Below are 22000 nucleotides of genomic sequence, written 5' to 3'. Positions count from 1 at the left end.
CTTCCCCCCTCCACCCCACCACCCCACATCCAAGTGTTGCCATAACCCCTATCGTGCCTGTTTATATTGGCTCCCACTTATATCCCGACTCCGCTTCCTTTGTCCACGCACCTCTTTCCACATGCCACCACTGCCATAGCTCAGCCTGCCCCTGCTTAGAAAACACAGTAACCAAAAGGTCACGGCGCACAGCTTCCGGAAGGCCAGGCTCCGTTGCCATCTGTGGCTCCTCAAACAAGCTGTCGCCATGGAGGCACAACCATCACACTGCTGTAGCAGTGGCAATGGGCCATAATTTTTAATTTTTTTTGTGGGAGGGGGGAAGCAAAAGGAAAGGCAAGGCAACCCAACGGGGGAGATGGGGAGTGAAAGGAAATGCTGGGAATGCAGGAAGAGAGGTCGACGGCTTCTCAGACGGAAACAGGCAAGGACTTTGGCCAAATGTAGGAATCCTGCGTGCAAACTAGCTTGGCAAATGGGGACTCAGACTGGAAAGAGCCCAGGCAGTGCGTGCTCTTTGCACACAGGGGATGCTCTCCAATGTGGTGTGGTGGGGAAGGAGCCAGGTGTAGCTCTTGGCCCTGCCACTTTATTATTTCCAGCAACAAAATAATTCCAGCACCAACAACAGTGTGCCTCTGAGCATGTGTAAAGTGACTCCCACTATCAATATGGGTATTTTTTTATTTTTAGCGGGGGGCGGGGGCAAAATGAACACGGAGAATGTGCAAAATGCGTGCACCCTCCTATGAGAATACAGATTTAGATGAGGCTAAAAGGCCCGGACAATGGAATCCCAACTGGAAGACAGTCCTCTCTCCAAAGGGCTGACCACTCCAAGTCTGGTTTAAAGATAAAGCTGGAGGAACAGTAGAGCCCCTGGAGTTGCCCACAGCAGGCCGAGCAGCAGTACACAGGACATCCATCACATGTACAGCATTTCTATTTAAAGTATAGTAATTCTTTCCAACTTTGTATCTATACATACAAATTAGCACAGGCACATTTTATGCAAGCCAGTGTCCTCTGTTTTGTGCTTTGTTTGGTGAAGCATTTGCTCTTGTGGGGTGATGCGTGGAAGCGGCCCCCTTAATCCCAACCGGGATGGGATTCTGGCCCAGTGGGCCACCCTACATACTGCACATTGCCTCGAAATACACGGTCAGTTCACACACTCAGCTGCCAGCCAGCAATCAAGTATTGCATAATAAAGATTGCACGTGTGAACCAGCCTTTATGGACCCAAATGTTCTGCAGTGAGGCAGTTAAAGGGTACTTTACGATGAGCTGCGAAGCTTGTGTGTGAGGCATGGAAGACCTGAAGGGCTTCATAAAGCCAATCAGGGATATCAGTTTTACAGAATGAACTACAGGATGCACGTAACCGTAGCTTGATGGCTGTGTTCTGAGTTGGTATGGCCCAGTTCCTTATACATGAAAGATATAAAACTGCTGTTGACTCACTGGAGGGTGAAGTATTGTCGTTCACGAGCGTCACTTCTAAGAAGCCTTCATAATCGCGGAGATGAGGCTAGAAGAGAAACAGGAAAGAAAATGAATCTTTGATTTCATTTCAGTTATTCAGTACACAACCGTTCTGCTTTTCTGTAGACCGCTATTTTCAAAGCAGCTAATGGGATTTCGAGTATTTTCTTTCAAAACGGCCTATTTTAAAACGTATTCTGATAACTTTTTTGAGCCGAGAACTACATCGGAACATTGGGAAGTGCGAAAGTTGGTGGGTAACCAAGCTCTGATCCTCACATTAGTGGCCCTGGCAGGTGCGGGTCAGAATTTGCAAAGACAGAGTTTGTCAAGGACTCCTAGAAAAGCGTTGGTCTCTTTCAGCCTGTTTTTGCTGCATTCCATGCAGCCTTGAGGGCTGCAAAACAGTGGCTTCTCCACAATATCAGGAAGTCGAGACATCTGGCTAACACTGACATCTTCCATCTGGGATTTTCCTCCATCCTGAATGAGGTAGCCAGGCTTTTTCCATCCCACTGCATCAAGTATTGAAACCATATACAATATGCCGAAGTCAACATATGTTGACTCTTCTTTCAACAGATCTGGGCCTGTTAAATCACATCTTTTAATGGTTCGAGGTGTGCGGTGGTGTTGTGGAGGCAGGGCTCGCAGGGACGCAGCCCCTGCACTTTTTAATCAGCAGGGACTCTGATGTCACCTGCCACCCGCCTCAGAATTCCCTGTTCCCTCTGAGCTTAGCTGCGATCCTCACTGTCGCTGTGGAGAGAATGAATTTTCCAAGCAACAATATATTGTTCCATGTTGGATTGCAAAGTATTTGGGATGACTTGGTCTGGAATGGGCAATTAAGACCTATTTGCTTTACCAAAGACGTGCTCCCGGTGGAGATGGAAAGTCCCAGAACTGGTTTGTGGATATGGATCGACACAGCTGCCTGAAATTTTTGGACTGCCCTTGGAGACTGTCACCATGAGCTCCTGCATTTCCAAATTTACCACTACACCACTGAAGGTGTGTCTAAGCAGCCTTCTGTGCTCTCCAGATGTGTTGGGCTACAACACAGTTGTAGCCCAACACAGACTGGTCTAGGTTGTTTCAAAAGATTCTGGTTTACGACAGCCCTACATTTCATGTCTGCTTGCATAATGCTAAGCCCAAGACCTTCCTACTGGGTAGAAGAAAACAGAAATGGAAAACTCACACAATTCTAAGATCTCTGTCCACATCTAGGGATGGTGCAGGCGCCCGATTCAGTCTGGGAATCTGGCGGACCTGCTCCCGACCGCACACTCGAGCCCCACTCGCTGAGCCCCTGCTCCTGCTGGCCCTCTGCCCGCACTTGGCGAATGGCCTGCACTCACCCTGGCGGCCTCGTCGAGCTTCGCAGTCACCGTTTTTGGAGAAATAAAATGGCGATCACAAAAATACACAAATTTGCTCACACACGGAAATGCGCATTTTGTGTATGTCCATATTCGCGCATACGAAGATGCTCATTTTTGCGCATGCGCATATTTGTGTATGTGCAAAAATACGCAATTTCTGAAAAATGAACATTTTCGCACACACACTAATATGTGCCTTGGGAAAAATGCACATTTCACACATGAGAATATGTGCATTCACAAAATGTGCACTTTTGCGGATACAAAAACATGCGCATTTTTGCGGTTGCCATTTTATTTTATTTTAAATGGCAACTGTGGAGCTCGACGAGGCTGCTGGGGTGAGTGTGGGCTGCTTGCCGAGCATGGGAGGGGCTTGAGCACAGTCCGAGGACTGGTGAGCAGGGACAGAGGCTGGGCAGGCATCTGGAGAACCCGGACGGGGGTGAGTTCGCACATCCCTATCCACATCTACTTAAGCATTGCTAAACCACCTATTGTCTGGGATTGTATTGTTGTTGGAAAGTCCTTTATTGCTGTACCCTGTGCTATCATGGATTTTTTCCTTTTGTTTATGCTGCTTTGAGCAAGCGAACATTACATTTAATTAATAAAGGTAAAACTAAACTCCAAAGTATTACATGAAGTAAACCCACATGTGTTTCAGCTTTTTCTGTAAGTCCAAGTCAGAGAGAAATAGAATACAGGCTCAAGTGAGTGGCTGTTTTTCTTTCACCTTCCATAAAGGGAAGGAACCTGTGGCCCTCTAGAAGAAGCTGGACTGCAACTGCCGACACACCTGGCCATTGGCCATGCTGGTTGGGGTTGATGGGAATTGGAGTCCAAGAACATCTGGAGGGCCACAGGTTGCCCACCCCTGACCTACAGTAACTTTGTACAGCACAGTACACTGCTTGAACTTCGGACATGGGGGACCACAAAGAAGCATCCCCACGGAAGTAAGAGCATCATATGTAGCTGCTAATATGCACAGCACATGCTCAAGTTGTCACAAGCGTGAACTGGGCCTCAGAACAGGGAATAACAGATTCAACAGGAAGTGCCACAAAGGGACTTGGAAACTCACCTGGCTATTGAGAGACACCTTGCAGACGATGGTGGCGGAAGAAATTGCCCATTGTTCTTTGGTCGTGTAGATGAAACTGAAGCGATGGATTTTGGGGCTGGGAGAGTCCATGGGCTCCACAGAATAACTCTGTGGGACATCACTGCGGATCAGCAGTTGTGGGGATGCGTTGTCAGGGGTCTTGAGGAAACACTCATCTATTTGCAGAAAAGCGTTCTGATCAGCTGTCTGGGCTGACACCTATCGAAAAGGGAGACCGAAGAAAGAGTTCATCCCAGCGGCCCTTGGGCTTAAGAGGGGAGTCTGGATTTGCAGAACTTGATTTTTCATTCTTCGACCCTGTACCCTTACTGTAACTAAGTCTAAGTACACATAGCTGACATTCCAACGTATTCTACCCCTTCTTTTGTTATCTTCCCTGTGCTGAATATCATACTGTAAGCTCCTCAGGGGAGATACCTGTGGTTTTGCACTCTGTAAAGTCCCATGTGTGTTGTTGGCATTATTTAAAAAAAAACACACCAGAGTTGTCTCAGTTCACAGCATCACTGCCTGCTTCCTTAATATGATCAAGACAGCATCGACATTGAAATCTTGATTTATATTGAAGATTTATACCCCATCTTTCCACTATAAAGACCTCAAAGTGGCTCACAGTAAAAGGTAGATAGAAGACAGTCCGTAACAATATGACATAAACAACCAGTTAAAATTGATGCTAATAATACTGACCAGCCTTACAGTGTTGTTGTAAGGAGGTTATGTCTGTGAAGCACTTCGAACACTCTGTGGAGCTATATCAATACTTAGGCTGCAATCCTAAACAGACTTACTAGTACAGAGTCAGACCAACTGAACACTATGGGACTTATTTCTGAGCAGGCATGCATAGGGTTGCTCTCTGTTATTAAAAGTGGTCATAACGACCATGCAATTGTGTATGTAGATAACTTTAACATTAAATTATGGCATCCACAGAATGCTGGGAATCCCCCCCCCCGCCCCCAATTTCAATAACCTCTGCTTTAATCGTCTTACAATGCTGAGTGTAGTTCATGTGTTAGCTTAGCGACTCTTTCCCCTCTAAAGGGTTTCTTGTGGGCTTTTCCAGCTGACTGGTGACAGGGCGAGGGAGAAGGGGCTGTTTAACAACTATCTTTTACAGCCATTTGTGCATATTCATGTTGTCTTCATACCTCTTTCTTTCCCAGAGGTAAAAGTAAAGTCTCTCTCCGGCTTCCTTTCGTCCATTCATTTCGTAGTACTGAGCTAAAAATCCCCCTCACCTTTTTGTTGACCCATTCCCTGGTCCCAGCCCATAAAACTGAAGGCCATTTCAGTGAGGGCAGCCGCATCGTCTGTCTGTCTGTCCCGTCTTTCTTTCCTTATTCCTTTCCAACAGAGATTTTTGCTACCACCACAAGAGGGAGCAGTGATCCTATCAGCAGCCTAACAACTGCCACCCCCCCCCACAATACCCCCTTGGAATGATGCCCCACATCATGATGTAGTGTCGTTCCAGGGCCATTATGGGGAAATGGTGGCCGGCTCTGGTTTGTGGAGCAGCATATCTGTGTTGTAGGAAAGAAAAGCTGCTGCCACCAGTTTTCCCAGGAAGCCCTGGATCCCGGACATTGCTAGATGTTCTCTCACCCCCAAGATTTGCAAGGGGTCACCCCCCACTCATCCCCCTTTGTCCTTTCAGCTCAGTACTAATCTATAACCTGCTTTTCAACCCAGATGGGCTCTCAAAATGGCTTACAAATAAAATCCACAAGAAGGTACAATATGCTACGGACAGGTGTTAAGGACTGTTTCTGGCAGTCTTTTGTGATCCCTGGAAGCTGATGTCTTATTCCAGGTTCCAGGCTCTTCCCTCCAGAGGGAGGAGATGGAAGGAGCTACAGAGGAACTCAGGGTGGTGAAAATGCCAACCCACAAAAAACGCGTTTCCTTCGTCCAAAGAGGGGAAAGGCACAGGCCGAAAAAGCCGCTGGGGGCAGCAATTTTGATCAGACAACCAGCTAAGAAGGAAAGGGTTACACCAAAGGCTGAGTTACAAACACACACGCGCACACACACGCACAAACTGGTCCTCTACTGAAACTGAAACCACTGTGAGTGGCTTTACCTGATAACCGACAGCTCTTGTGGAAAATAATTACATCAGCTTCACCTTGAGAGGATACTTAAAAAACAAATAAATGCATAAGCAAACCCTCACAAGTTTGAACATTTCATTTAATATTTTATAGACGAGCATAACAACCTGTGTGCAGTGCCGGCAATACGCCTGCATTTGGAGACAGGCAGGACAGAGTGAAACTCCCAGTGGACAGGGAGCCAAATTTCTGCACCCAGCACATCTGCTCTGTTTCCCTGTGGTCTGTACTTTCAAGTCCCATGCATTATCCCACACAAGAGATTGGCAATACCTGGACATAGGTGGCTTTGTTGACTTCTACTGTGGTTGATGGTGATCTGAAGTCTGGTGTATGATAAAGTTGGAGAGAGACTTCCTCTGGGATATCACATTTAAATGGCACCTGTAGCAGGGGATTAAGGAAGACCGGACTATATTAGCACATCATACCCTCTAATATCAAACTTGGGTGGTTAAGTGCCTAGTGGTTTGGAAGCAAAATGGGGCTCCCTCAAAATAAGGTAGTCGTTTCTGCATGCTTGAGAGCTTCCCTAAGTATGCGGAAGAATATACGTTTGTAAATGAAAAGAAAAAGAAATATTTTAAAACCTCCCAAATGGCCTATGAGCATCCAAGACCTGTGACTTTCCAGGACTAGGGATGTCAGAGGAATCTGTCAGGGGTGCGAGGGGAAAAGTTCACCAAGCTTTCATCAGCTCGGCCCCCCACGCTTCAGTTTGTTTCCCCACGAGCTGGCCTGACTCTATCTGCATTGAGTCAGGCTAGTTCACAGATTTTCCATTTTTTAAAAAAACCATATAAATAGAAATTTGCACAAATTGCAGGCACAATTTGCATAAATTTTGGCTGTAATTTGCATAATTTGTGAAAATCAGGCAAACTGTGCCTGCAATTCATGCAAATTTCTATTTACACGATTTGAAAAAAAATAAAAATAGAAAAAGTTCCCAATTTCAGGGAAAACTCATGGGTCAACTCGTAAATGCAAGCAGAGTCTAGGGCACCACAGAAATACGGCAAGCCCCCAAAGGCGACAGACATTCCTGTCCAGGACCTACAGAATGCTGCCGGTATAGAGATAAGAAGCATGGTTATTTGTAAATAAGCAGAGACTGGAGATTGCAGAAACATCCTAAGTTTCTAATATTCTTTCTTCACAAGGAAATGGACTCTTCATTGGGCTGCCTCTGGAACGTCCCTTGATGACATAGGCATTGCAAAACAGCTGTTTACAACAGGATATAGGATTGGGCTTCCGATCTCAGTCACTGACTGTCACGATGCCCTAAAGCCTGACAAAGCTGACGTTTTAGCTTTCCATGTACTGGCTGGAAACACAGCCTCCAGTTGGTGCAAATTGTCTGGTCATAGCCCAACCTGCAGCTCCCTCAGATACACAGAGTGTCTGGCAGGAAAGGCTGAAGCACATACCTGCAACCTCTCACCTCCCCAAGGGAAACATTGGCACTCATTGTCCGCTTCCTCGGGCATTACCTGCTTACATGGCTTGATGCCTGCTGACCAGTCCAAAGTGATGGTCAATCAAAGACACCTGCAGCCAAACTGCAATAAAGACACCTCCAGCCAAAGCTTACATTGAGTCGTCCCTTCTCCATCCACTTTGATGAATGCAAGAAGCTCTAAGGATATAATCCTGTGCATGCTTAGACAGAAAAGAGTCCTACAACTCCCAGCGTGCCCCAGCCAGCATGGCTGGCCTGGGGGACGCTGGGAGTTGTAGGCCTTTTTTTTCTTCCTCAACATGCATAGGATCGCACCCTAAAGCTCAACAAACTATCTGGATTGTATTCATGTTTGGACAAAAAAACAGTCCTACAACTCCCAGCACTCCCCAGCTAGGAACTGGGTATGCTGGGATTTGTAGGACTTTTTTCTGTCTAAACGTGCATAGGATTGTGCCCTAAGGAATGCTGATGGAAGTGTCATTGCTCTCTTAGCTTACTCAGTCTGGCTTTAGACTGTACAAGGTTTCTCGCGTAGGATTAGTTTCCTTGTTTTGTTGTGCATCTTCATTACTTACTTGTCTTTTCCCTACTCTGTTTTTGGCTTTACTTGAATAAACATGCTTAATTGGATTATTGGGGTAGATTGATTAACCTATGTTGAAGCACAGGAAGGAAAGGCTGAGCGTCGACCAGCAGAGACTGGGACTTTAACTGGCGGTCTCCCCGCTCATGAGCAAACACTTAGTTGGCAGAGGAACCCCACTTGCCTCCACCAGAGGTATCTAAGGGCAGGCAGTGGCAGAAAATGGAGCAAGTGCAAGGACAGCTTGGTGCAGTGACCTGCTGCAGAGGGCTGGTGCAGAGCAGGACTATCATGCAATAATTACACTGACTTCCCCTTTCACAGGAATTGCAGCCCATCCTTTTGGTTTCCCTGGAGGAAGTAACTATAGATCAGGAGTGGGGGAATCTTTTTTCTCTTGAAAGCAACCTCCCCCAACTTGGTGCTCTCCAGATGTTTTGGACTTCAACTCCCAGAATCCCCCAGCCAGCATAGCCGTATGATGGGGGCTCCATGATGTTGGGATGGCTGCCTTATGATGGGGGCTGCATGATGGCAGTAGATGAAGTCCATGCCAGTGGTGGGCAGGGCCACTGGTTCTCCCTCCTCCTCCTCCTCCCCCCCTCCTCTCTTTCCTGCTCTCTCCTCACCCAGCATGCAGCCCTAGAGCAGCACCAACCCCCTCCTGTAGATGATGTTTCTCTGCAGATTTAAATTTAGAGCTGTCATGCAATGAAAGGAATGTTGACTGATATGGGTTTCACCTGATTCATCAATCCATTCAATCTGCATACATCTGCATATGAATAAAACAGATGTCCTGTAGGAATAGTGAGCATCCTTTCTTTGTGGGTAGAGGATGCATATACTTGCCACAGCAAGCGCTATTTAAGAGGTGTTTAAGGAGGAGAGGCAGGAGGAGAGAGATGACAACTACTGCCTCTTCTAAGATGGAGCCCCACCACCTCTGTTTTTTGTAAGAACTGGTATTAAAAACAATTCTTTAAAAATCAGCTGCCCAGTTATTGTGGGGCACCTTGTGAATTGACTGAAAGATTTTGAAACAATTAATCTAGCTAGCAAATTGATAGACTAAATGCTGCAGCCTTATTTAAATGACAAAACAAACAGAAGGGTTAAAGTTTTTCAGTGGAAATGCATCTCCTCTTACCGTGACTTTGTCCTGACGTGAATGTTGAGTGACGTGGATGATCAGCTGGTGTGACAGACAAAAAGAAAAGTAAATAACTGAGAGCACTTGGTGGGTGTGTAGATAGATCAATAGGTGATGACAATGTTGATGACATTTGTATCCTGCCTTTTTTCTACAAGGAACCCAAAGCAGCTTACATGATCCTCCTCCTCTACGTTTTTTCCTCACAACAACCCTGTGAGGTAGGTTAGGCTGAAAGTTAGTGACTGGACCAAAGTCACCCAGTGAGCTTCATGGCCAAGTGGGGACTAGAACTCGGGTCTCCCGGTCCTAGTCCAATACTCTAACCACTATACCACACTAGACAGACAGACAGACAGATAGATGTTTTGAGATAGCTTTGCTTTAAGAATTATATGTCAATTTATAATTATAATTTATAGTTAAATGCATTGTATTGCAGTTTTATCATTGTAAACCGCCTGGATATGTTGTCGTGACAGGCGGTGTATAACTATAAATAAAATAAATAAAAAAGATAAAAGTGGTCACTCCAGAGCTAGCAGTGAAGAGGATTGAGTGTTGGGCCGAGATTGGGGAGACTCTGGGTTCAATTCCCTGCTTAGCAACGAAGCTCATTGGATGACCGTGGGCCATTTACTATCTCTGAGATTAACCTACTCAAAGGGTTGTCGTGAGGATAAAAATGTGTATGTGAGGGAGGGAGGAGAACGATGTAAGTCCCCCTGAGCTCTTTGGGAGGAAGGCTGGGGTGAAATAAAATGTAATTCAGGGGCGTTGAACCTTTTTTAGCCCGAGGGCTAAATTCCACATTGGAGAAGTTCTTGGGGACCACATTCCAGTGGTGGGCGGAGCCAAAATACCAGCCTATTGCAGCTTAAAGCTCTTCCTGCCAATAATTAAGCCTTAGGAGACACATTTCAACCTTTTAGAATAGGGAAAATAGTGCAGAACATCTGGGAAACCGCCAAATGGTCAGTGGTCAGGAGAAAGGGGGCACGGCCAGGTGAAAGGGGAGTGGTCTTCTGGGAGACCCCAGAGGGCCGGACTGGGACCCCGGACTTGAAGTTCTGTGCCCCTGATGTAATTAATAAATAAAGGGGGCAGAAGATATCCAAGGACTACTGGAAGGACACAAAGCTTTTGTTCTCACTAACCTCATTGTTTGCGAAGATGCCCTCTTCCAAGCGGGTGGAGCAACTCTCCAAGAGGCTTTCCAGGATAAAATGCGTTTTGTTGTCTGTTGCCCTGCAGGTGGGGTCCTGCAGTGTGACTTCCGTGATGAGTTGCGATATGTTCTATGGGGCGAAAAAACGGCCAAGTGTTATTTGGGCTAATCCCCACCCCTCCACAACATCATCGACGAGGGATTGGGGAGAATTTCATACGGTCCACATTTTTAATTTGAGCCGACCTAATTCACACTTCCTGGACTGATATGGGGATTGGAACACAGTGATTCTTTGCGCCGTGCACTTCTCCGAATTTTGTAATGCAGTTCTCGGCTCAAAAACTGTGTACAGAAACACATGGGGGGGGGGACATTGTGTACAAAAATGCATATGTAAGGGAGCGTTGCATACAGAATGCATATGTTTGGGAAAACTGTATACAAAATATGTATATTAGGGGATACTGTGTATGAAAATAAATGCGAATTTTCATGCAGCTGTTAAAAATCAAAATAGAAATCAGAGACTGATGAGATGAATCAGATTTATGACTAAATATATGCAAAACTGACACAGACTGGAAATAGTTTGATTCATCCGTCACTAGCATCATCCCACTCTCTCTCATGGGCCTGTCTACATGACAAACCATGATGCGATACATTCACAGAGAAGAGCCTTATCCATGGCTATTAAGAACATAAGAAGAGCTGTGCTGGATCAGGCCAAAGGTCCATCCAGTCCAACATTCCGTTCACACAGTTGCCAACCAGCTGCCCATGGAAAACCCACAAGCAAGACAGGAGTGCAACAGCACCTTCCCACCCATGTGCCCCAGCAACTGGTGTACATAGGCATACTGCCTCTGATACTGGAGGCAGCACAGAGGAATCAGGACTAGTAGCCATTTCTAGCCTTCTCCTCCAGGAATTTGTCCAACCCCCTCTTAAAGCCATCCAAACTGGTGGCCATCACTACATCCTGTGGTAGCAAATTCCATAGTTTTAAGTATGTGCTGTGTGAAGAAGCCCTTCCTTTTCTCTGTCCTGAATCTCCCACCACTCAGTTTCATGGGATGACCCCGCTAGGTTCTAGTATTATGAGAGCGGGAGAAAAATGTCTCTCTCTCCACTTTCTCCACACCATTCATAATTTTGTCCACCTCTCTCATGTCTCCCTTTACCCTCCTTTTTTTCAGGCTATACAGTCCCAGCTGTTATAGCCTTCCCTTTTAGGGGAGTTGCTCCAGCCCCTTGATCATTTTAGTTGCCCTTTGTTGCACTTATTCCAACTCCACAATATCCTTTTTTAGGTGCGGTGTACGCAGTGGTCGCACCAAAGATTTGTAAAAGGGCAGTATGATATTGGCGGTTTTATTCTCAATTCCTTTCCGAATTATGCCTAACATGGAGTTTGCCTTTTTTCACAGCAGCCACACACATTTCCATCGAGCTGTTCGCCACAACCCCAAGGTCTCTTTCTTGGTCGTTCTCTGCTAGCTCAGATCCCAAGCTTTGATGGTGAAATGGAACCTCCCTCTTCAGAGGCAGTATGAACATAAGGACATCAGAACAGCCTTGCTGGATCAGGCCACATGTCCCTCTAGTCCAGCACTCTGTTCACACAGTGGCCAACCAGCTGCCCCATGGGAAGCTCACAAGCAGGGCAGGAGTGCAACAGCACCCAGCATGGTGGTAGAGAAACAGCACTGTTGTTCCCATGTCCTGCTTCTGGGCTGCCTGGAGGCATCTGATTGGCCCCTGTGGGAAACAGGATGCTAGACTAGATGTGCCTTTGGACCCAGTTCTTAGGGCTCTTATGTTCATATGTTCAAGCCTCTGATTCTATGCTCAAAGTGACACCAAGTGGTGTGACTCAGTGTATGTTCCTAGGAAATGCCGCCCTTTAATTCAGAACCATGAGGACTAGAATCTTACTTGACTTTTAGCCGAAGGACAATAGCTGAGCTGTAGAGCACATGCTCTGGATGCAAAAAGGTCCCGGGTCCAATGCACAGGATCCCCAGGTAGGGGCAGGGATGACTCCTGTCTGAATCCCTGGAGAGCCGTTGCCCAGTCAGTATAGGTAATGCTGAGGCAGATGGGCAAGTGGATTAATTCTGTTTAAAGCAGCTTCCTATTTTTATTTTATTTATTTATTTATATTGCATTTCTATACCACCCAATAGCCAAAGCTCTACGTTCAAGCTAATGAAAACTGGTCGTGTAAACAGCAGCAGTGGAGCGGGTTGCCTCCTCTTCCCCGGCAAGGCTTCTGCACACATGCTCTTTCGTTGCGTTTAAACTGCTGAGAACTGCGTTTGGATAGAGAGCCACGTTCCAATCTGCGCACGACTCCAAGTGGTGGAGAGCAGGGCATTCCCTATGCTAATGTGCGAATATCAAATTCCTCGACTTTCCCTAGTTCACGGTTCTAGAAAGGAACACAAAGACCCAGCGAAAGAACACGCTGAGATTCTCATAGAGATGGGGAAAAGACACCATGTCTGTCCTTATTGGTCTAGAACAGATGTTTTGGACTACAACTCCCAGTATTCCTGACCACTGCCCATGCTGGCTGGGGCTGATGGGAACTGCAGTCCAAAACTTCTAGAGGGCACCAGGTTGGAGGAGGCTGGTCTAGGATTTAACTCTTTTTCCACTCTGTCCTCCAATGCAAAGAATATAGTGATGCCAAAGTCTTTGGCCCAAATTAATTATTTACAGAATTTATGCCTCACCTTTCGGCACAAGTTGCTTCAAAGGTGGGCTTCCAATAGTAAGGACAATAAGATACAATAAAGATATAATATCAAACAGTAAATCCACAAACTAGAAGCAATCAATCAAGCAGCAGCTAAAAATCATTAAAAAGTATCTCAAAGTATGCTAAAAGCATGGGGCAGCAGAACAGAGCTCACCTGGCCCCTAACAGATAACAAAAGGTTGCCAGGCAAACATTTTGGGTGCCACTGCAAAAAAGGCCCTGTCTCCATATTCTTCACCCCTGGCTGCTTTTCCTTCAGCCAGGCTTACTTCCAGTTTCAGTGCGCAGCTAGGAAGGGATATCAGTTAAAAAACAGCTGGCGGTGTTGGAAGGGGGAACAAAAGGACGTTCAGGGAAGAGTGGGTTAACATATTCTCCCCTGGAAATGCTTCCCTCACATTCGCTGTATGAGAGAAGCACAGGGAGGGTGATGGGAAGAGAACAGGGACATTACAAGGGCCTCACTACATTACAGGCACCTCCCTTACAAGTGCTTCAGCTGCAAGATGCTGGAGGGCACGTGCACACAGCAGGTGTACTCACAAACAATTTGTTCTTGGGCAAGGCTATCTCGATGCCGCTGTCCCTGCACCTCCACGGCTTGCACATGTTTATCAGGGTTGTGACGATCTCCGTCATGCCGGACCCTTCATGTTGTGGTTCTGCTGTTGTTGTCATTTTCTGTCCTGCTAAATTGAGCATCAAAAGGCATGTTAGGATGTGTGTGGGGGGGGCCCTCCTGCAACCCTGTAATACTTGCTGCTGCAAATGCTATAAAAATGTTGGGACTGAATCTGGAGGATGAAGCAGGAAACAAACCAGCGCTACTCCAGGGCCGTCCCGAGACATTTTGCTGCCTGAGGCAAAGGACAAGACGGGACTGCCCCCTCCAAACCACAAACAGCAACCAACAGGAACTGCAGTTGAATTTCACTTCAACTCCGGCAATTGGGGAGCAGGTAGTTTAGGGGTTGCAGGATAGGCTGCGTGGTACACACAGCTCTGTCCTCCAAGAAAGAGGAACGGCTGGTGAGTAGGGATGTCAGAGAATTCTGCCACGGATTCCAGTGAGGCCGGATTCTAAAGAATCCGGAATCCGGAATCCGTGGCAGAACAGCCTCCCGCCCCCCTGCAGAATCCCCCCGGGATGGAGCTTACCTGGGGAGGATGTGGCAGCAGCTCCAGCTGCGGCTTCAGCTGGTCTCCCGGCCAGCCACTGCCGGCCTGCTGCAGCCGCAAATGGCGGCCGTCATAGCGGCCGCCATTTGCATCCTTGCAGGCAGCCGTGATAGGCTACATAAGTATTTACGTAGCCTATCACGGCAAAGAGCAGGGGCGCAAATGGCGTAGCAGCCGCCATTTGCGTCCCTGCTCTGTGCCGTGATAGGCTACGTAAAGATTTACGTAGCCTATTACTTGTCCCATCCCCCCCGGGTCTGTGGAAAAATTGTCTTCCACGGGACTGGTCCCTGGGCCCAAAAAGGTTGGGGACCACTGCTCAGGAGGACCAGCTGGCGGGCTGTTGCTGTCCTCCCTTATCTGCTGCCTGAGGCAGCTGCCTCATTCTGTCGAACAGTAGGGCCTGCAACTCCTATCATTCCAGTGGACTGCAACTCCTATCATTCCAGTGGCCATGCTGGCTGGGAATGACAGGAGTTACAGTCCAACACCTTTGGAGGGCGCCAGGTTGGGGAAGGCTGAAATCGGGACTTTCCACTGATGAACAGGGAGAGTTCGACAATGGAATCGATGGCCACGGGCGGTGGTGAGCTCTCCTTTGCTGGAGGTACTTAAGCAGAGGCTGGATGGCCATCAGTCAGCGATGCTGTAGCTGCACCCTGCAGTGCAGAGCCTGCATTCAGCAGAGGGTTGGACTAGATGACCTCTGAGGAACCTTTGCATTCTATGATTTTATGAAACCGAACAGACTCACCACAGATCCTGACCAACTCAAGGGTGATGCTTTTGGCAGATGGAATTTCTGTGTAAGAAGCAATGAATCCAGAATGGTTACGGGCCTGCCAGATCAGGCCTTCCTTGGTGTCTGGGAGAGCAGTGCCAACTGTTAAGTTATTATTAATTATCTTAATGCGGAATCTGCCAGAGACCTGCAAGGGAAAAAGAAACGAACGTTTAACAGGGACCTCTGCCATGGAAGCGACTCCCTCATTTCTCCTGGCAAAGGCTCGATGCTTTCACAGCTGGAGTGACAGGCAGACGTTACACCTCCACATCACTCTGTCTTCATCCTGAGAGATGATATGCTCGCCTGTCATGAAGCTGTTAGAAGCACAGAACATGCCAGGAAAATCAGGCAGGGGTGAGAGGAAAAGCCACTGGAGACTTACAATATCTTTGCAAAAATGTATTTATCTACTGTGAAGGTTTGAGGCCTACAGAGGCAAAGGAAAAATGGCCAGGCTTAGAGGCCTGAGTTTTCTGTTGGGAGGGGGTATCTCTGAGAGAAGTAGTTTCATTTCCCCAGTTAAGTTTCAGTTTCATTTCCCCAGTTAAGTTTCATTTCTTCAGGTTTGAAGCAGTACTTTTGGTTTTGAGGGAGGAAGGCATATAAAGAGAGTAAGAGAGCCAGTAAGAATAGAGTTGGGGAGACTAGAGCCTGAACAGAGAGCTGGAAAGGGGTAGGGTAAAGGAACTTGCGCTTTCTCTTAATGACGTTTGTATCACTCAGCTCTATTGTGTAAATAGCTTGAGTTGTAATTTGTTTGCTTTAAATCTACTAGTAAACTGTTGTGATTAAACCCTGTGTCTAGAGTGTCAATCACCCAGCATCTACAGCCTAAACCCCATGTTATTGGGAAGGGTAAGTTTAAAAGAAAGAAGGTGGGACTCTTAAGGAGGCAAGAGATCCTTAAGGGGTTCCTCAGGGGGTCCAGTTCATAAGGGGAGCCCTGACATCTACATATTCAGGTAGACTACGGACATAGGAACCTGCCTTATACCAGGTGAGACTATTTGTCTATGTACCTCAAGCCTGTTTATTCTGGTTGGCAGCAGCTCTCTGGAGTCTCAGGTAGAGCAGGTTCCATCCCCTGCTACCTGGTCCTTTTTTAACTGGAGCTGCTGGGGATTGAAACTGGAACCTTCTGCACGCAAAGCATACACTTTACAACTGAGCTATGGCCCCGCCTCTGCAGGAACTGTATGGAGACAGCTGCAAGCCCGATAGTGCTCCCACATAAGAACCTGCCCATTTCATACAATTTCCATGAAGCAGGTAAATAATTTAAAAGAGCATGTACATCAGTGAATATTAAAGACTGTTCCACTACAAAGTTTATGTGTGTAATAACCTCCTCCCAAAAAAGAAGCAACTGCTGGATACTGCCAAAACATAACACAGGTAATGCCTCTTTTAAGCATACATCACCAGCAATTAGACAATCCCTTATTAAAGAGACATTGCGGTACCCAATAGACAGGAAACAAACATTTTTACTGAAGAAAACGCAGCCTAAGATCCATAGATGTGACAGGAAGATGCCAAAGCAGCGATCCACTGATTAGGCATTTTGTGGCTGTGCCCACAGCAGTATCTCAAATTCCTAAACGTGCTCAAGAGCCCAAAAAGGTTGGGAACCCCTGGCTTATCCTGTGTGTTTTAGGGGAAAGGGCCAGGCAAAATTTTTTTAGCAATGTTCTCTACACCTCGTGTAAAATGCTGTGAATGAGGCAGAGTGATTAGCCTTTTAGGCTGCAATCCTATGCATGCTTCCCTGTGAGCTCAGTGGCACTTACTTCTGAGTAGATATGCATAGGATGGTGCTGCATGCAGTCTGACTGCTTTGAGAGACTGTGGGATCATCCCTCTGTTTAAATGTTGTCAAGATGGTACACTGTGTGGATGATGATTTAATTTTGTAACCAGCCATGAAACGATTCTACTGATCGGGGTGGAGTATAAGTATATTAAAATGCAATACAATCAAACCAACCAATTTCAAGGCAGAATTATTGAAAGCCTGAGACATCCCTGACTGAACAAGCTTACTATTTTTGTTGTTGCAAACAAAGCCAGCCTAACTTGCTTTTTCCTCCCCGTGGGATGTGCAAAACTCACAGGAATTCCTCCTTGAACCTGGTTTTCCTCACAACCACACAGTGGACTTCTACCCAAAAATCCACCTGCTGTTTTGAATTTCATACAGTCCTGCTTGTTCCACTGTTCCTATATTTACAAGGGCCTTTTGTGGTAGCTGCCTGAGTTTGAATGGCTTCCCCAGGCCTGCTCATCTGACTCTAGCTTGTTAAGGCCAAATGTTTGGGGTTGGCATTAGCCACAGCTTGTAATGGATCTCAGGCTGCTGTTTTTATGGACCTTGTGCTGTTCCACAGTTTTCTTTTAAAGTTGTCTGTATTATTCTCATCTATTTCTGTTTATTTTTATTTGTACGACACTTTGAAAACTTGCATTTAAAAGAGGAACAAAAGCTTCTCATAAAAACAAATAAATAAGGCCCTGGATATTTTGGGGTACATGTGCTTCATTCGTAGACAGATGGCATCATGGATTTTGTAGTGTTCATTTAGTATACGTGCATGCCACCTTTAAAGCTTAAAAAAACTATGGTGCAGTGTGGCTGTGAGCAAAGTGCAACATGCTGAAAAATAACCGTGTGTGTGTGTGTGTGTGTGTGTTTTCCCCCCCAGTAATAACTACAGGCCAGGTGGAAGCACAACGGATTGGATCGCAGCAGGCTGCATACCATTAACACTCTTGCCTGTTCTGGACAGGCTGTGAAATTAAGTAGTAATGCAGCCCGCCACTATCCCGTCGTGTAATCATTGACTGGCACATGATACAGAAATGGCAAACAGAAGTACTACCTCACACTGCGTGCAATTAATTTATAGAATTCACTGACACAACAGGTGGTCACGACCGCTGGCTTAGGTGCCTTTAGAAGTGGAACTAGACAAATTTGTGGAGGAGGAGAGGGTAGGATGGAACCTCCATATTCAGAGACATTCTACCTTTGAATACTAGTTGCTGCTAGAGATGTGAAGGCCCGGAAAAAAACTGGAAAAATTAGGGAAAAAAACCTTTTTTCCTGTTTTTTCCCCCAAGGACCACTTTTGTTCTGTTTTTTTCTGAAAAATTGGAAAATTGAACAGCTTTGGATTATGACATTGCAAATTCTTTGTCTTCAGTTCTCTTTTAGAATTTATGACCAAGTATTTATATATTGTTGGGGGCCGCGGTGGCTTAGTGGTTAAGACGCTGAACTGCAGACTGGAAGGTCAGCAGGTCAGCAGTTCGAGACCCGAGTGCCGCGTGACGGAGTGAGCTCCCGTCTTCGGTCCCAGCTCCTGCCAACCTAGCAGTTCGAAAGCAAGAAATTGCAAGTAGATAAATAGGTACCGCCTTGGCGGGAAAGGTGACAGCATTCCGTGCACCTCGGTGTTCAGTCATGGTGGCCACATGACCACGGAAGCGTCTTCGGACAGCGCTGGCTCTTCGGCTTAGAAACGGGGATGAGCGCCGCACCCTAGAGTCGGACACGACTGGCTGGGGACACCCTTACCTTACCTTATTTATATATTGTTACCCAGCCTTTACTCCCCCAAAATGATTTCTAAAAACTATGTAATAAGAACACTTTTATAGAAAGACTAGAGATGTAAAATGTCTGGAAATAATTAAGCCATGGGGGAAAATGTTTTTAACCCCCTCTGTAAGATTCCCAGAATAGTTATTTCTTTCATTCCTTACTAAATTATTGCTCTAAAGCATATTTTACTGACAGACATTTCTGCACAGTTTCCCAACATGTGATAGAGTCACCATTGTGCATTCTTGGCAGTAAATGTGCATCCTTGACAGCTTGGGTTTTGTTCTACAGAGTCCTGTGTTTCTGATGCTGTAGCAGTCATGTAATGTAGTTCTAATCTATTCAGACAATAATTACAAATTTACTAACTGAGTTTACTTTTGAACATTTTAAAATATAATGATAATTTTATGAAAAAACCAAGTTATACATAAAATAACTTGAGGAACAGAAGGGCTGCTTTATGTTCTTAAAGCAGCCTTCCCCAATCTGGTGCCCTCCGGATCTTTTGGACTACAGTGCCCAGCGTTCCTGACCATTGGCCATGCTGCCTGAGGCTGATGGGAGCTGAAGACCAAAATATCTGGAGGGCATCAGGTTGAGGAAGGCTGTCTTAATCAACAACTTTATGTTAGATCGGTAAAGAGCACTAAAAAAAAAAGATTGCTTATTTTGCAATGTTTCCCCAAACTTCCTGCCCCGCCCCCTGTGAAAAAACCCGTTTTTCCCCTGTGGCCTCAAAATTCCTGGAAATGTAACATCTCTACTTGCTACTGGGTCGGGGTGGGGATTTATTTATGTATTTATTTATTGCATTTATATCCCACCTTTTTTCCTCATGCAAGGAACCCAAGGTGGCGTACGTAATCCTCCTCCACTTTATCCTCACAACAACAACCCTGTGAGGTAGGCTGGGCTGAGAATCTGTGACTGGCCCAAAGTCACCCAGTGAGCTTCCATGACCGAGTAGGGACTAGAACCTGGATCTCCCGGCTCCCAGTCTGACACCCTCACCACTACACCATGCTGGAGGAGGGCTATTCCCTTCAAGCCTTCAGTTTGTCATCTTCCCAGAGGCACCTGGATGGCCTCTGTGGGAAGCAGAATGCTAGACTAGATGGGCTGACCCAGGAGCACGACTGCTCTTCTTTACCTTCTATTTATCATATTTAGGGCACAACCCTGTGGGCTTCTGAAAATCCTGTGACAGGCCTCTGAGCCCATCTAGCTCACTTACCAGCAGTGGGTGGGATGAGCGCTGGAGAGACCTCAGGATAGTGCAGATCCTGGCCTCCCCTCTTCCCTCCCTTCCCCACCCACTGGAATGCCACCTCTGCGACCTTGGAAAGCAGCCGCCACAGTTGTTTCTGTGGCGGAAGCAAAGGGATGGGGGAGTGGTCAGGGGAGGGATCCGATGTCAGACTCCGCCTCCCGAGGTTATAGGAGTGTCTAGGGCCTTGGGAGGGGGAATCCAAAATATCCCATGGTCCCTGGGACACACTCCCAGGGGCCATATAATTGCTCTGCTATAAATGTATAAAATTGATTCACATACCGCCTTTCCACAAATGTCACCAAGGTGGTGCACACCAATACAAATAAAAATAATAACACATAAAAGTAATAAAACCGTCTTAAAACACTAAGAAGAAGTCAATTGCTATTAAAATCAAAGAAACTTCTTTAGAATCTTGATTTTACCATGTCTGCTGCTGCTGTTTTAAACAGTTGCTGGTTTCATTTGTTAGGGGTCTTCTTAATAGATTGTAAATTTATCTTGTTTGTATTATACTGATTTAAGTTAGACAGCCTTGTGTACTTTTTGTCAAGGGCAGGATATAAATGTGATGGTGATGCTGCTGCTGCTGTGAGAGACTGGTGGGGTTTCTTTCCCACTCTTACCATGAAGCTTCCAAACTGGGGCATCTGATTCATGTTCCAAATCAGACCATCATGGCTTTTAAGCATCAGTAGCATTGGCAGCTCATGCACGGGTGCTCTGTCACTGCATGTCACTTTGACGTTCAGATCGACAGCCTGCATGCTGAAAAACAAACCCAAGCATGAATGGCAGGTCACAGAGTTTCCTTTCATTTATTATTACATTTATAACTTGCCTTTTTCCTCTTGCAAGGACCCCAAAGTAGTAAGCTTACATGGTCATCCTCCTCCTCCTTCTCTACATTTTGTCCTCACAACAACCCTGTGAGGTATGCTGGGCTGAGAGTCGAGGTCAGGGGTGCCTCTGAGCATAGGCAGTGGCAGAGTAGCTCAGATTCTGAAGAGGAACCACAAAATGTGGGGGAGGAATTTTCCCAGACTCTTCCAGACAGGGAGAGAGAAACTCCTCAGGTTTCAATAGTTCAACTGGACGGAGAGAGCCTCTCTTCACCCCCCCTCCTGTGAGAGATAGTGAACAAGGAGAGGTGGGGCTTGGACAGCCTGAATTCTTAGATGCCAGGCGCAGATGCAGGGCCAAGAGAGAGATGGCAGGGGCAGAGCTTAGGCGATCTGCCCGATTGGCCCAGCGGGAACAGCTATGCGTAGATACCTCGCGAGCCAGAGGGAGATCCCCCCCACCCCTTAAGTTAGGAAAGCGTGCTCGCCTTTTCTCAAACGGTAAGCAACTTTCAATCTTCCTGGTTTCTCTTTGAACTCCCTGAAGGCATTTCCTTTGTAGACTGTGAGTTACTGACAGTTAGCATCTGTATGACCCATTGAAGTAAAAGGATTAAAGTAGGGATGGTGGAGAATTCCGCCACGGATTTCAGTGAGGCCGGGCCCCCCGAAATCCATGGCGGAACGGCCTGCCCCCCCGTCCCCCCGCGGATTCCCCCCGGAACGAAGCTTACCTGGGGCAGATGTTCCGGACAGCGGCGGCTCCAGCAGCGGCGGCTGGTCTTTCGACCGGCTGCCGCGGCCACCATTTGCATTTGCTGTTTGCCGTGATAGGCTACATAAGTATTTACGTAGCCTATCACGGCAGGGAAAACAAAAACAAAAAAACAGTGTACGCAAATGGCGGCGGCTACGGCGGCCACCATTTGCGTACGCTGTTGTTGTTTTTTCCCTCTGCCGTGATAGGCTACGTAAATACTTACATAGCCTATCACGGCAGCCTGGCTGGACGCAAATGGTGGCTGCTACGGCGGCCGCCATTTGTATC

The 22000-nt window shown here is 46.7% G+C and overlaps 1 protein-coding gene across 5 annotated transcripts in view; it reads right to left on the bottom strand.

Annotated features, from left to right (window-relative positions):
• Window positions 1-22000, bottom strand: part of ENG (endoglin) — a 90077-nt gene that overhangs the window by 10236 nt on the left and 57841 nt on the right. For 2 of the 5 annotated variants that reach the window (XM_084821211.1, XM_084821213.1), the window contains exons 6-13: window positions 20737-20878; window positions 15198-15372; window positions 13808-13953; window positions 10484-10624; window positions 9324-9368; window positions 6396-6506; window positions 3961-4200; window positions 1465-1531 (exon numbers count right to left, since the gene is read on the bottom strand). In XM_084821211.1, the coding sequence (XP_084677337.1) occupies window positions 1465-1531; window positions 3961-4200; window positions 6396-6506; window positions 9324-9368; window positions 10484-10624; window positions 13808-13953; window positions 15198-15372; window positions 20737-20878 (1067 nt within the window). Of the gene's footprint in view, window positions 1-691; window positions 1532-3960; window positions 4201-6395; window positions 6507-9323; window positions 9369-10483; window positions 10625-13807; window positions 13954-15197; window positions 15373-20736; window positions 20879-22000 lie in introns of those variants that run through there. The other 3 variants (XM_084821212.1, XM_084821209.1, XM_084821210.1) reach the window with 3 other exon arrangements.

This window comes from Heloderma suspectum, chromosome 14, assembly GCF_057233095.1.
Source record: "Heloderma suspectum isolate Gila_16-S chromosome 14, 16-S_ref, whole genome shotgun sequence".
NCBI classification, from domain to species: domain Eukaryota; kingdom Metazoa; phylum Chordata; class Lepidosauria; order Squamata; family Helodermatidae; genus Heloderma; species Heloderma suspectum.
Note: the sequence above shows the minus strand (reverse complement) of the source record. Positions and strands in the feature narration are given on the sequence as shown.